We start from the raw sequence: 15,395 nt of genomic DNA, 5'->3' as shown, positions 1-15,395 counted from the left end.
TATATCCCAGAAGCTTAGATACCTGTTTTCAATCAGCATTATCAACAAGAAGTGTTCTGTTATGAAGTTGGTTGATAATTTTAAGAGACCTAGCAATACCCTCCAATGCCTGGTGAATAAACAAAGGGGTGGCCTTCTCAAAGGCTCCCCTATTCTCTTGATTATAAAAAAGGTGTATGGCACACTAATGCCTTGTTACTACAATTCTGAGACTACTTCTAAGGAGGACTGACCAAGCGTTCTCTGTGAGTCGGTGTAAGTACTACCTGATGGTGCACTCGTCCCACCACGAACAGTAGTTTGATGAGACTGTTTCATAGGGACGACTGTTTTACCTCAACAGCCATTCACCTCATCAGCTTGTAGCACACTGAGGTTCAGGGTTTTTGTACAGAGGCATGTATCTTCTTCGCGGTCCAGGCGGTGAAGCCAAGGCCCCCATTCTCTGAAATACACAACATTCCACTGCCGCGCCACACCGCACAGTGGCCGCTGAAACATGCCCGGAGCTTACGATAACAGAGGACTGGTGGTGGCACTTAGCAGTTCCCTGCTCAGGAAGCCAGGGTCGCCAAGCCCACATGCAGCAAATGTATGCTGGGCCCCTGGGGGTGTGGCCAGAATGCTAGTGCTCGAAAGCTAGTGCGAATGTCGTTTTCAGTGATCCATGCATCAATCTGTTATATGCGAGCGGTTGCCTTTTCTTATTTTATGTGATGATGATGATGATGATGATGATGATGAGGTCCCACACTCCAAGGAGCATAGGAGACGATGCGGGAGACCCGCACCGCTGTACTAGGCAAGGTCCTTGCGCAGGTGGTTTGCCATTGCCTTCATCCAACTGTAATAGGGGTGAACGATGATGATGATGAAGATGACACAACAATACCCAGTCATCTCGAGGTAGGAAAAATCCCTGACGTCGCCGGGCATCGAACCTGGGACCCCCTGTGTGGGAAGCAATACGCTACCGCAAGACCACAAGCTGCGGACTTATTTTATGTACAACAAAATTTTTTAATTCTTCAGATGTTCCTGGCTTTTCATACATATCACTGATGAACTCATATACAAAGTTAACTGTTTTATTGCATAAGGCTTCTAGCATTTCTCTAGTTACTGCAACATGTCAAGGATGCTTTTTACCTTTAATTCCTCAACAGCTTTACTGAATTCTTCTCCAAGTATTTTTGGTGCAAGTTTACCTTATGATGTATCTGCAGCCTCAGCAATTAACTAATAATTAATTCCAAGCCCTTTATACCAAATAAATGTGTATGTATAGCCGTGCTGCGTTAATTCGTTATTGTATGTAATACACAGGGCACCCCTGGTTTTCACTGAGTCCTCTTGTGCCTTTCATTCTTAAAAATGTCTGAACTGGATGGTACATTTTTTCTTCACATCCTCTCATCACATTTCCTTCATTTTTATCACTGTTCCTCAATTTATACTTCCTTAGGTTTTATTTTAGTTTTTACTACAACATTTTAGCCACTTAATCTGCTTCACCTCTGTCACTCTTGGCATTTCTGAACAGCATTCTTTCCTCAATCAGCTCAACGGAACCGTGTATCCATGAAATCCTAGTGGTGTTGGCATTTGCTCTGTAGTTTCTATAGTCATATTTTTCAGTCTGTTCTATTAGTCACGTATTGTATTGGTTGCCAATTTATTCAACCTCTACTGTATAGAATTTTTAAATTCTATTCTGGAATTCTCATTCATAAGTATAGTCATGCTATGTCTTAGCCTGGACTTGGTTCTTCTTATTTTCTTCTCATACAAGATTGGCTTTCATGCAGATGGGGCTGTGGTCACACAAACTATCAGCACCAGGATACGTCTTACACTGTTTGATTAGGCTGTTCTACAAAAATGTGATCAATTTGGTATCTGCCTGTAATCCTGATGCAACACATATTTTCTCCATAATCCTGACACAACCAATCTTTTTCCCAGTCCAAATTTTCCAAATACTGTACTGCCTTCCAGTCACCAATAATTAAAATATTCCCTTTGTCCTGGCCCATTACTACCTCTAACTGCTTACATATTTTCTCTGCTTCTTTGTCTGCTGGTCCAGTAGTTGGAATGTAAACTTTAATAGTATTCAGGACAACAAGCTAAATCTCCAGTTTTACCAAGACTATTCTATCACTGCACCGAAAATAATACTTTACTTACTTGCCAAACTCTCTTGTTAGTCTCATTACTCTGGTTTTTAATATCTTCAGAAAATTACTTTGTAGTCATTGCTCTGAAGATCTACATCCATAGGCATTGTAATTTCACTCAGACCCATCATATCAACAAGCAATCCCTTTATTTGCATTTTACAGTTATCAAGCTTTCCAAAATATCTCAATGACCCAATATACCACACACAAATAGTATCTCAACAGTCCCTTCCTTGGTTGCAGGATCCATATAATAATCTGAACTTACTGGACAATCTGAGCTTACTGGACAAAATATTAGCCTCCCAATTAAAAGAGCACAATGGTGCTTTGGAGCACTGTAGATAGTGTACAACTGATACATAGTGGTTACAAGACCTTTCACCACTGATACAGGACATGACAGCAAAGTGTTGTGTACATACGACTCAATTGTATAGAACTGGCACAGCAAGATGGTTGAATGTAACAGAATGGGAGAAAGGAGGTACCATTTGTTGGCGTATCAATGCAGACTGTATAATGTGTGTATAAGGACTGGTACGGCATTTTCAGCCAGATAACACTGAGTAAGAGCAGTGGCGGTGTGAAAATATCCTAACCAACAAGGCACAGAGGCAAGTCTCATACCTGCTTCAAGCCGAACTGAAATTGTTGATATCAGAGTACGCAGGTCCATTTCAACCAGTTTCTAAGCAAACTTCAGGAAGGAATTTGGATCCAATATACATTTGGAGTCTAGTACCTCACAAAGACCACTTCTCACAGCAACACATGCAATGGGATGATGAAAGTCACAGGATAGCAATTTGCACATATACAGATGGTGGTAGTGTCATGTACCCACGGTATAAAAGGGATCTGCATTGGCGAAGCTGTCATTTATGCTCACGTGATTCACACGAAAAGCTTTCCGATGCGATTATGGTGGCACAATGGGAATTAATAGACTTTGAACGCAGAATGATAGTCGGAGCTACACGCATTGGGCATTTCATTTCGGAAATTGATATCCCATAGTGTCAAGAGTGTGTGCCGAAAATAGCAATTTTCAACCATTACCTCAGTGGCTGACGACCTCCACTTAACGACCAAGAGCAGCAGCGTTTGCATCAAGTTGTCAGTGCTAACTGACTAGTTACACTGCACGAAATAACCACAGAAATCAATGTAAGACGTACGAATAACGCACGCGTTAGGACAGTGTGGTGAAATTTGGTGTTAACGGGCTATGACAGACTATCAACCCAAGTGCCTTTGCTAAAAGCACAACATTGCCTGCAGCGAATCTCCTTGGTTCGTGATGATATCAGTTGGTCCGTATACTACTGGAAAACTGTGGCCTGGTTAGATGAGTTCCAATTTAAATTGGTAAAAGCTGATGGTAGGGTTTGAGTGTGGTGTGGACCCCATAAAGCCTCGGATCCAAGCTGACAAGAAGGCGCTGTGCATGCTGGCCGTGGCTCCCTAATGGTGTGAGCTGTGTTTACATTGAATGGACTGGGTCCATTGGTACAACTGAATCGATCATTGACTGGAAATAGTTATGTTCAGCTACTTTGAGACTATTTGCAGCCACTCGTGGACTTCAATTTATCATTGGACCACAATTGTTTGTGACTGATTTGAACAACATTCTGAACAATTCAAGCAAATGATCTGGCCTCCCAGACCACCCAACGTGCATCCCATAGAACATTTATGGAATATAATCAAGAGGTCAGTTCGTGCACAAAATCCTGAACCAGTGACACTTTCGCAATTATGGACGACTATAGAGGCATCGTGGCATAATATTTCTGCAGGGTACTTCTAATGACTTACTGAATCCATGCCACATCGAGTTGGTGCACTATGACAGACAAAAGGAGGTCCAACTTGATATTAGGAGATATCCCATGACTATTATCACCTCAGTGCGAAGCTGCACTTCTTCAATGTGCCCAACAATACAGAAACTGCAGTAGCTGACTGACGGCATCTAATTTGATCCGACGAATCACAACTTGGCCTGATTTCATATTATGCAAGGTGTTGAGTGAACGATAGCCCGATAAGACATTTAAACCGTAGTGTGTAGAGGCTATAGTTAAGACTGGAGTTGGTTCTGTGATGTTTTGGGGTGTTTTCCATACCATGATTTGGGCCCACTCTTTCAGGTTACTGTTAACATGATTTTTATTCAGTATTCTCAGTAACTACCTGTTGCCCCCCCCCCCCCCCCTTTTCCTGTCTTCACAAGTATGCTGTCGATGATCTCAACTTCTAAGGTGGCAACAGTTGCACTCACAGGGGAGCGCACACTTTTCACAATTTTAAGAACACACTGACATTCATCGCACCTACGATATTGAACCGGCAGGTCTTAATTCCATACAAAACATGTGAGGCTATTTGGAACTGCAAGCGAAATGTAGCAATCAAAATCCCCACAGTTTGGTAGTACTACATGATCTAATAATTGACAAGTAGTTCCAGCTGAATACAACATACCTGAAGAAATTTTGGAATTGACTTCCTCCCCAAACTGAGGCTGGAGGCAGTGTTGCACAGCAATATCATGTTATCTCCTGTGGGCTGAACCATTTTTATTTTCATTTTTTCTTTGGTCTGATTATTTTACTTTCTTAATATTTCGTTCTTGGAAAGGTACATTCAATGCATAAATGAGTGAAGGAATCTAAGGATGTGATTCCTGTTGCCTCACTTGATGCAGAGATAAGACCAGTGGAGCCATCATTTGACAGTTTCTCATTTCCTGTTCTCAAGTGAAGCCTTCCTGTCGCTACTGCCACCGCCTTCCTCCACTGCTGCCCTAGTCATCAATAATATCACACCACAACTCGTCCAAATTTCCAGCCATCGTCATCCTTCACAAAGAAATTCGATGCTAAGGACTTTGGTCCACAGAACTCTAACACTTTTGGACAAGGACGGAATTACAACACCTGCATATATTGTTATATTGTTCCGAAGATCCGGTTCTTAGAACACCAAACTTAACTAACGATGCAGACAAAATCAAGAACCCTTGCTCCCTTCAACTAAGATAAAAGGTATTCTTTGCAACATTAAAGATGATCTCAGTCTCCAAAGGCAAGATGTGTACTGCATTTCAGGTTAATGTGTTACATAGGGCAGATTATTGGAACAGTTAATGAGAGATGCACGAGACGCCAATGACACAACCAACTATAACAACCAAGTACATTAGCTGTCACTGAGCACTACTTCAAAATAATTACAGAATGGATTACGATGAGACCAGTACTGTGGTACAAACGCAAAGTTTCTGGAACAACACAATTAAGGAAACTGTCTTGTTTCATGCCTTGTGGTCTAGCGGTAAAGCACTTGACTGGAAATCAAGAGTTCATGGGATCAAATCCTGGTCAGACCTTGGATTTTTCAGTCTGCATTTTAATCTAGCCTTCACCTCTCAACAATGTAAAGAGTCACCAGAAACGACAAGTCGTTCTGATTTCACATTAAACTTTAGGACCCCTTTCCCCAGTTGGATAACAGAGGTAGGTTAGTGACACACAAGTTGCCAATGTGCCATCCAATTGAAAGGCTTGCATCAGGCCAGAGAGCCACATAAAATTACAATAAGTAGTCTACTGAAGTAAGGATGTCATAATATTTGACAAACAGGGATGGTGGTTCAATTTTAACAAGGCTTGGGGTTCCAGCACTCACTCTGTTAAGATCCCAATGCCATTTCATCCACCACAGTTGTAAAATAGAGGAAGAATTTGTGTTACATGAAATGTCAGTGGAAGCTCAGAAAAAGGAAAGAGCATCAAAGGTTGTAGTGGGCGCCAGGAATCAAACTGGCTATAAATAGTAGTGTGACCCCAACAACGGTTCACATACTCATAGGAGACTAAGCAGCAGGTACACATGACAGCAAAACTCACAGCACTGAAGAGGACAGCTGGGTCAGTTGTCAAAATATTGTGCATAAAATGCCAACAACAACTTGGCAGAATGCTTAGAAGCACACCATTCTTCGACAGCACCAAGAAAACAGGAGAGATCACATCAATATGACAGTCAAACTACTGACAGTCATGTTCCAACACATCATTGTGGATATCAGTGACCACATTAATTATCCTCCCTTGCAAATCTCAAATTACGTGACAACGGAAGCAGGAACATGTGATCTCCGCCATAACCCCTTTAGAAGAAATCACATGGAATTAAGTCAGGTGATCTTGGGGGCCACTGATCGAGAGGAATGTAACAATGGCAAATCAGTTCCAATCCAACACTGACGCAGTTTTTCACTGAGGTAAAAAAAAAAAAGTGCGGTGAAGTACTGCATTGTGGCAGCAGTCTCTACTGTGTTACTGTAATTGTGGCATAAGCCATTGTTGCAGCATGTCCAGCTACACAAAACTAACAACAGTTTTCTATGCAAACTTTAAGAAGATATGGCACATAAGACGCGAACTTTAGGTGAATAACAAATGCATTACACGATCCTGTGTGAATGTCCGGTGGCTCAAAGACGCATCTTATGACAATTCATCTTTCTTGACACACAAAACGTGGCTTCTACACTGAAAACCAAACGCTGCGAAAAACAGCCTTTCTCCAGCAGCCACTGCAAGTCAATGCAGAAATCAGAACGAAGCCCATTGTCCCCAATAGCCAGTGCATGGAACAATTGTGGCAGGTATGGTTTTACAAGTAGACATTTGAGTAGACAGTCAACTGGGGTATCTGCAGTGTCATCTCACACATACATCTCTTTCTTCACACTCCTGATGAAGAATTCCCGCACTTGCACCACCTCATCTGCTGCTGGTCCCCGCCGCCCTGTTTTCTTTTTGAATCACATAGGCAGCCAATCTCATGGAGTGTTTTGTACCACCCATGTACAGCTTTGTCTGTTAGAGCTTTCATCTGATATCTGGTATTTGATCACTGAATCGTCACAACTGTCTCACATTTAGCAAATTCGAGGACACCAAATGCAAGTATTGTCCCATTACGTGCTATTTTCTGACGTGCCTAGTACATTCTGAAACTACGCAACAGCACATATTACAAATTTAAACTCCAAGTGATGCTCCATCCAACGACTTGTCATTTTCCTGTACATCCGTTTTCATTCTGAACCCCCAGGGCACAATGCCATAGACAATGGCGACATATTCTACGTGTGAATTAATTCTTTTGGCATAGTGCAACAAAACTGGAGCTGGACTGGTAAATTTTGATTTAAAAATTACTCATTACGACTAGCTACGACTTTATGGCACATCACTCCATTCATTTACACATACAAGCGGTGTGTACACCTCAGTGTAAGCTATACACAAGATCAGGTTGCCCACATTTTAAATTCATTTCTGTAGATGCAGGTGGTTCGTGAAATGACACGATACAAACCTCTGGCTCCTCGTGGGCTGTGTGCATCAGGAGAGCATTCAGGAAGACAATTTTCCTCGGAGGCCGTCGCACGACCAGCTCCTGGAGCAGGGAGATGCCGGCCGCGGCGCGGCTCCGGTCGCCACAGATCCTCCGCAGAACGTCCACCGCCTCATCCGTCACCAGTGGAGCCTCGAGGAACAGCCGGAATAACAACCTGTACATTTCATTGGTCCTCTTATATACATAAGCAACATGTGTGTCAGTTACTGGGCAAGGCAGCTTGTATTCAAGGTATCGGATACGTACAGATCAAGTCGAGATGACAATATGAGGGTCGTTTAATATGTAATGCAATACTTTTTTCTCAAAGCAGTCAGTTTTAGTCATGATGTAAATACACCGTGTTGTTCCCCAATTCATAAAACTCTATTTTTCAACATAATATCCGTTTTTTAATTATATCGCCTTATGCTCCCTTAATGTGAAGCCCCTATGCTGTCATGGTACCACCCCAATGGCCTGTTTCTCAGCCAGGTTCTTGGTGCAGCAATAACTTCGCCAACATTGCTGTAGTTCTCCCCACAGAGTCCATTCTTCAGAAGGCCACAGAGATGGAAATCGAATGATGTCAGATCCAGGGTGTAGTGCGGATGAGGAAGAGCAGTCCACTGTAGTTTAGTGATCTCCTTTTGGGTGCACAGTCTCGTGTATCATGAAGAAAGAGAACATTCACATATGTGTTACAACAAACACAATATAATCATTTCTTTAATTTACTAAGACTTCGGAGTTAATTGTTTTACCGTGATGGAGATCCTTTGGAGCCAAAGAATGATGCAGCCTTGACTTTACCAGCTGAGGGTGTGGTTTTGAGCTACTGTTTCTACAAAGGAGACGATGTGTGGTACCATGCTGTTTACTTCCATTTTCTTTTAGTTTCAAAGAGGTAAATCTACATTTCATTGTCTGTGACAATGTTCAAAAAGAAATCATCACACCCAGCCTCTAAGAGCAACACTGATGATCCTTCTTTCCTCTTTATGATTTTCTATTAAACTTCGACAAACCCAACATGTACAAACCTTTGAATATGTTAACAGTGGACAAGTTTCAGCCCTATGAACAAAGATGTCAAGATGAGCACTGAATTGCTCAAGTGTTATTCCTTGATTACACCGAATAAGTGTATCTGTGGGTCGCAACTGCACGTATCGCAGGTCTGTGCAGCAAACCTACATGTGGGGGATCAGATAGATTCCCTCTTCTTCATTCAGTTGATGACACATGCTTCTTCCTGTGGATTTATTGGTTATTTTTCCTTGAATGCTGTTAAATGCAATGTAGAGGCGGTAATCTGAAATACACAACACTAAATCTATCACATTGTTCTACATTGCTCCTCTAGACTCAGTGAAACTTGGCATTAGGGTCACGAGCACTCTTTCACTTGTGCACGTTTTAAGGAGCTTCTATGCACGCGCAACTGGCGTGACTTAATTGCCTTATGGGCCAAATACATAGGGATTTGATCAACAATGTGCATGGTTCACAGCATGCACTGCTATCCCTCAATATCAGGTTTCCACCAATGCTACCAGGTAGCAGACTTTTATCCACGTTTGCTTGGCATAAATCTTGCTAGGTGATAGCACACTCGATGTATATGACAATTCACTTGCTATATAGTAAAATTAGACTGGGCATCACTATGTGTTATAGTTATACTCATAGAAAAACCTATTTTTTGGGATTCTGAATGAGATATAGTACGTAAAGATTTGGATTTTATCATACAGTAATCCATTTGAGGTGCTGAGAACCACAGAGCGCATAATCATCAATTGTGAGACTGTAACATTTATTCATGCTTCTGAAATCTGTTGATCTTTTGGTGGATCAGATTTATCTATACTGCAAGCCCATATTGGACATACATCTGAATATTTACGAACAGCTGTCTCACTGGTTTCTCTGCTATTCACTTAAATATGGGGGGTCGAAAACGGTGTGCTTTAGGCGCTTATGGCTCTCAGCACCTCATGCGTATTCTATTCACGTGACCTCGTTGGTAGATGGTAGTACTTGAATTTAACACTTTCCGCAAATGGCAATTTGTGTTTGGAGTTGGTTGTTTACTGTGGAGGAATCGGTTTTCCTGTGCAGTGTCAACATGAATTCTGTTGAACCTGTATTAAGTGCTAACAGGAAAGAAAATTAACAGGAAACGTTACCCACTAGGGAAGTGGGGCCTCCCAGACCAGATCTGTTGCCTGAGAAAGCAACAAAATCAAATAAGCGTGACTACAAGTGAACATTTAACAAAGAAGTGTGCAATAAGCATTAGCTGTTGTGTGGATACAATGACAGAATTCCTGATTTTCAGCCAGGAAGTTAATTCATTAAATAACAGCTGAATTAAGAGATCTTGTACATTTGTTCGCGAGGGGGGGGGGGGAGGGGGGGAGAGGGGGGGGGGGCGAAGACCATGAAAACTTCCACTTACACAAAAATGTGAAAAGGCCAATAGCAAAAGCTTAAGCATTATGTTGTTCTTGCCATAAACTGTACTTAATTATGTACAAAACAACAAAATTCCACAAAACCATTCTTCCTTTTCCTCAGACAAGTTATGTGTATTATTATTATTATTTTTTACAATCGTATTGGCCAACTAGGATCATGTTAACAACTTCCGTTGCTCTTGTTCCTTTGTTGTTGTTTCCTATTTTTCCAGTACTCCCTCATTTTCTCCCCATGAAGTCTCTTCCTTTCTTATGTCCATGTTGTTCCCGATTTTTTATTTCTCCTGCTTTGAAATCCTTCCAAATTTGGTATTTTATTTTTAAAACATTTTCTTTCTGTTATTTCTGATTCTTTGATTATGTTTCTTTCTAGATCTTTCCTTAGTTCTGTAATCCATGCTACTGTCAATTTCTTCTTCCAGAAATATAGGAGTATTTGTTTTGTTAGTCTATTTCCACCCCTTCGGCAGAGGTGTCCGAAAAAGGTTAACCTGCCTTAGGCCATTACTTTAGATATTTTCTCTATATTTTTGTAGATCTCCTCATTACTACTTAATTTCCAACCACCTGCAGTTTTTATTGTGCCCATTATTTTTCTAATAATTCTCCTTTCCAGTACCTCTAGTCTGTCCATCTTGTAATTCATCGGTAGTCATTCAGATCCATATAAACATTCTGGTCGTACCACTGTGGTGTAGTGTTTTAGTTTTGTTTTTCTAGATATACATTTCTTGTTGTAAACATTTTTGGTCAAACCATATGCTCTTTTCATTTTATTAATTCTTACATCTATTGCAGATTTTTCTAGTCCATTCTGTTGTATACACTCTCAAAGATATTTAAATTTATTTACTCGCTCTATTTTACCTATTTGTGTTTCTATGAATTTTGGCACATTTTTTATATTTGTCATGAATTTAGTTTTTTCAGCTGGAATTTTGAGACCAGTTCTGTTTGCTATTTTTTCCAGAAGGTTTATCTAAATAACTGCTTCTGTCAGGTTTTCTGAAAGTATTGCAAAATCATCTGCAAAAGCCAAGCAGTTTACCTTAATTCCATTTGTTTTCCTTCCCAAAGTTATTGGTTCAATTTTGTGATTTTTTAGTTCCGAATTCCAGATCCTTACAATTTATTATAGAACACAAAGAAACAGTAAAGGCGATAAACTATCACCTTCTCTAACACCAGTTTTTATTTTAAATGGCTGAGATACTTCTCACATAAATTTGACTTTAGATATTGTACCTGTTAGTGTTTCATGAATTATATTTGCTAATTTTGATTTAACACCAATTTCTCTAATGACCTTATCTATTGTTTCTCTGTCTATACAATCAAATGCTTTCTTTAAATCAATAGAGGACAATATTATTGATTTGTTGGTTAACATTCTATGGCGAATTAATGACTTTAAGTCAAAAATTTGTTCTGCACAGGATCTTCCCTTTTGAAAACCACTCTGATATTCTCCCAGTTGTTCGTCTACTCTGTTCAGGAGAATTTTTGATAATATTTTGTATGCCACTGGCAGAAGTGACACTCCTCTGTAATTATTGACATTTTGTTTGTCTCCATTTTTATGTAGCAGGTGGATTAATGCTGTTTTCCATTCAACTGGAATCTTTTCTGTTTTCCAAATGTTCTCAAGAAGCAGTTGAAGATCCTTTATGATTTTTGGTTCTGACCACTTCAATAATTCTACTGTAATGGAGTCTTCATCACATGCTTTATTGTTTTTGAGTGTTTTGATGGCTTCATGAATTTCTTCCATTGGTGGGAAATCTTCCTCTAGATTTTGAGGTGTCACTGGAAATTCCAATTTATCTGTTGAACTGGACAGTTTAACAGTTTTTCAAAAAATTTTGCTAAAATTTCACAATCTTCTTTGTTATTTAATCCCATTTTATCATTTTCATCTTTGAAACAAATACTTGGTGCCTGATATCTTTTATGTATGTGTTTAAGTTTGGTAAAAATTTCTAGTATTATTCTTGGTAAAATTTTCTTCTATTTCAATAAGCTGAGAATTTTCAAAGTTTCTTTTGATTTTCCGGATTATTTTTGATGTTTTTTTTTTCTTTGTTGTCTGAATTGTTCAAGGTCTTCCTCTTTTTTCAAACATCTCCATTTTCGAGCTCTTTACATTAGTGCTTCTTCACACTCCTCATTCACCCATGTCTTCTTTTTATTCTTGGCTAGTTATTATTATTATTATTATTATTATTATTACTACTAACAGTGGCTGAAGTTGCATAAATATGTTGATAATCATAAATGTTAAACAGCAGTTGCTATTAATTTCACACACTGTTGTTGTTGCTGTGGTCTTCAGTCCTGAGACTGGTTTGATGCAGCTCTCCATGCTACTCTATCCTGTGCAAGCTGCTTCATCTCCCAGTAAGTACTGCACCCTACATCCTTCTGAATTTGCTTAGCGTATTCATCTCTTGGTCTCCCTCTGCGATTTTTACCCTCCACGCTGCCCTCCAATGCTAAATTTGTGATCCCCTGATGCCTCAGACCATGTCCTACCAACTGGTCCCTTCTTCTAGTCAAGTTGTGCCACACACTTCTCTTCTCCCCAATTCTGTTCAATACCTCCTCATTAGTTATGTGATCTACCCATCTAATCTTCAGCATTCTTCTGTAGCACCACATTTCGAAAGCTTCTATTCTCTTCTTGTCCAAACTAGTTATCGTCCATGTTTCACTTCCATACATGGCTACACTCCATACAAATACTTTCAGAAATGACTTCCTGACACTTAAATCTATACTAGATGTTAACAAATTTCTCTTCTTCAGAAACACTTTCCTTGCCATTGCCAGTCTACGTTTTATATCCTCTCTACTTCGACCATCATCAGTTATTTTGCTCCCCAAATAGCAAAACTCCTTTACTACTTTAAGTGTCTCATTTCCTAATCTAATTCCCTCAGCATCACCCGAGTTAACTCGATTACATTCCATTATCCTCGTTTTGCTTTTGTTGATGTTCATCTTATATCCTCCTTTCAAGACACTGTCCATTCTGTTCAACTGCTCTTCCAAGTCCTTTGCTGTCTGACAGAATTACAATGTCATCGGCAAACCTCAAAGTTTTTATTTCTTCTCCATGGATTTTAATAATGACTCCGAATTTTTCTTTTGTTTCCTTTATTGCCTGCTCAATATACAGATTTAATAACATCGGGGAGAGCTTCTCCCCAACACACTGATATTTATTTGAATTTAAAAATTTGTGAACACCCAGAAAGCATACCTACGAGCTGCCACTGGTTATAGCACTGCCATCTGATGGAGTTACTAGAAATGACACACCAAGGAAACATTTGAGGATGTCTAAACAACATTACAATTTTTTAAATCAAAATTGGTTGAGAAAAAAATCTGTTGCATTACTCACTGAACATCCCTCATATATGTAATACCTCATTAACTTATTCTACATTTCTATGCACACAAAATTACAGTACTACATTAGGAAGCTAAAAAATATATATAATTTCTCTACAGCTAGAAGTTTACGCCATATAAAGACTGTAACAGATGAGCATAGGTATCCAATTACAGTTGCCGTTGTATAACACACTTCACTTCATAATTTTAAATTTGGTAATTTTTTGCTGGAATATACTAGGGCTATGCTGGAAACAAGTTCCATTAATTTCCAAAAAACTCCAGCAGATAAAGATGTTTTTTAATACATACAATTTTGAAGTTACAACTATCAACTATTTTCTATATTACTTCTCCCTACATTAAAGCACTCATAATACTGAGGAACAAGTTTTACAATAACATCCTTTTACAATTTTGCCACCTACGTGTGTTTTGATGCTCCTTTAACGCCTCATTATCTTCAAACTGCTGTGTGTCTAGCCATTCTGATTTACTGTAGTGCCTCCTTCCATAATATCCATATGGAGTACTCCATTTCTGTTTCAAAAACAAGTTATCAGGTTTTGTGCAGGAATTTTGTGGTGGCATTTTGCAGGCTTATGTGGCTCAATTGCAGCAATTGATTTTGTCTCTCCTGATTGACGTTTGCAACCTTTATTTCATCCCATCAAAATATGATCAACAAATTCGTCTTCTTCCCCATGAACCTATTAGGAACATTAATGTGGCTCCCAACCTCTTCATTTTGCAGAGATAATCAGAAGCTTTGGGATCCCATCACGAACAAAATTTGCGATAGCCAAAATTATGAGTCACAAGTTTGTACGACACTGTCCACAATATCTAAGAGAAAGCAACTGATGAGTTTGTAGTCATGGGCTCATGATTTTCTCTAATTCTGTTATCAACCTTTGCAATATGTTCATTCCTCAAAGCAGCCGGTTGCCCACTTTTTCAATGTGAATGACTGTCCAACCTTCCTGAAAAATCTCACCACTTCTGTACAGCACTATCACCCACAGTTTTCTTGCCATATACTCCAAAAAGTTCATTATGAATGTCTACCGATTTTAAATTTTGCACATACAAAGTAAATTGCAGCACATAATTCACAGGTGACAGAATTTTCGGAGACAACACACATTTCGAACAGCTAGCACCATTACACAAGTGAAGAAACAACATCAGCCATTAGTAATAGTGAAATAGAACTTAATAATGGGTGAGCAAGTTGTACTAAGTCCATCCATCTGTTTTCTCACAGTGAGAGCAGTATTATAGACAGAATTTAAGCAAAAACATCCACCTCCATCTATAAAGTCACTCGCTATTTTCACCTGAACAGCTTCCTTCACCAAACTTTCCAAAAGACTGGAAGTGCATCCAGAATTTGCTTTATATTTCATCGGATGACCAATACCCAGGTAACATTCTGCAATTGCAGATCTGCACAGCCCTTTTAAGCATGTATGAGTTTTATGATCTATATACTGGTCATCCCTGGTCCTGAGGAACTGAACCAATATATGAAACGTCACAACTGCACAGGACATGGTAGACACACACATTACGTAAACTGAGGTCACCCATTTCAGATCCCAAAAGGACCTTAATTCATAATTGAGTCAAGAGTAAGAAGATCCCACCAGCTATAGTGGGCTGGGTGTGCCTATCTCAAGCTACCACATAATGCAATTTTGTAAATCATCTCCACAGCAATGCCTCAGGATTGTTGCAGCAATATAAACAGCTACTGGGTACACCTGCTGCCATTAGCACTACACAGGTGAGAACTGGCAACGGTGCTGCTAACAGTCAGAACCTAAAAGAACCCTAATTTTGGATGGTAATCAACACAAATCACATTGCATTTCCAAACAATACAACCAAAGCTGTTGTAAAT

At 39.6% G+C, this 15,395-nt stretch overlaps 1 protein-coding gene across 1 annotated transcript in view; it reads right to left on the bottom strand.

Moving 5' to 3' along the window:
- Positions 1-15,395, bottom strand: part of LOC124550920 (symplekin) — a 119,464-nt gene that overhangs the window by 36,360 nt on the left and 67,709 nt on the right. Inside the window, exon 13 of the mRNA XM_047125717.1 lies at positions 7,587-7,782. Within this exon, the coding sequence (XP_046981673.1) occupies positions 7,587-7,782 (196 nt within the window). The remainder of the gene's footprint in view (positions 1-7,586; positions 7,783-15,395) is intronic.

Source organism: Schistocerca americana, chromosome 9 (assembly GCF_021461395.2).
Source record: "Schistocerca americana isolate TAMUIC-IGC-003095 chromosome 9, iqSchAmer2.1, whole genome shotgun sequence".
Lineage (NCBI taxonomy): Eukaryota > Metazoa > Arthropoda > Insecta > Orthoptera > Acrididae > Schistocerca > Schistocerca americana.
The sequence above is the reverse complement of the archived record's forward strand: the minus strand, read 5'-3'. Positions and strand labels throughout refer to the sequence as shown.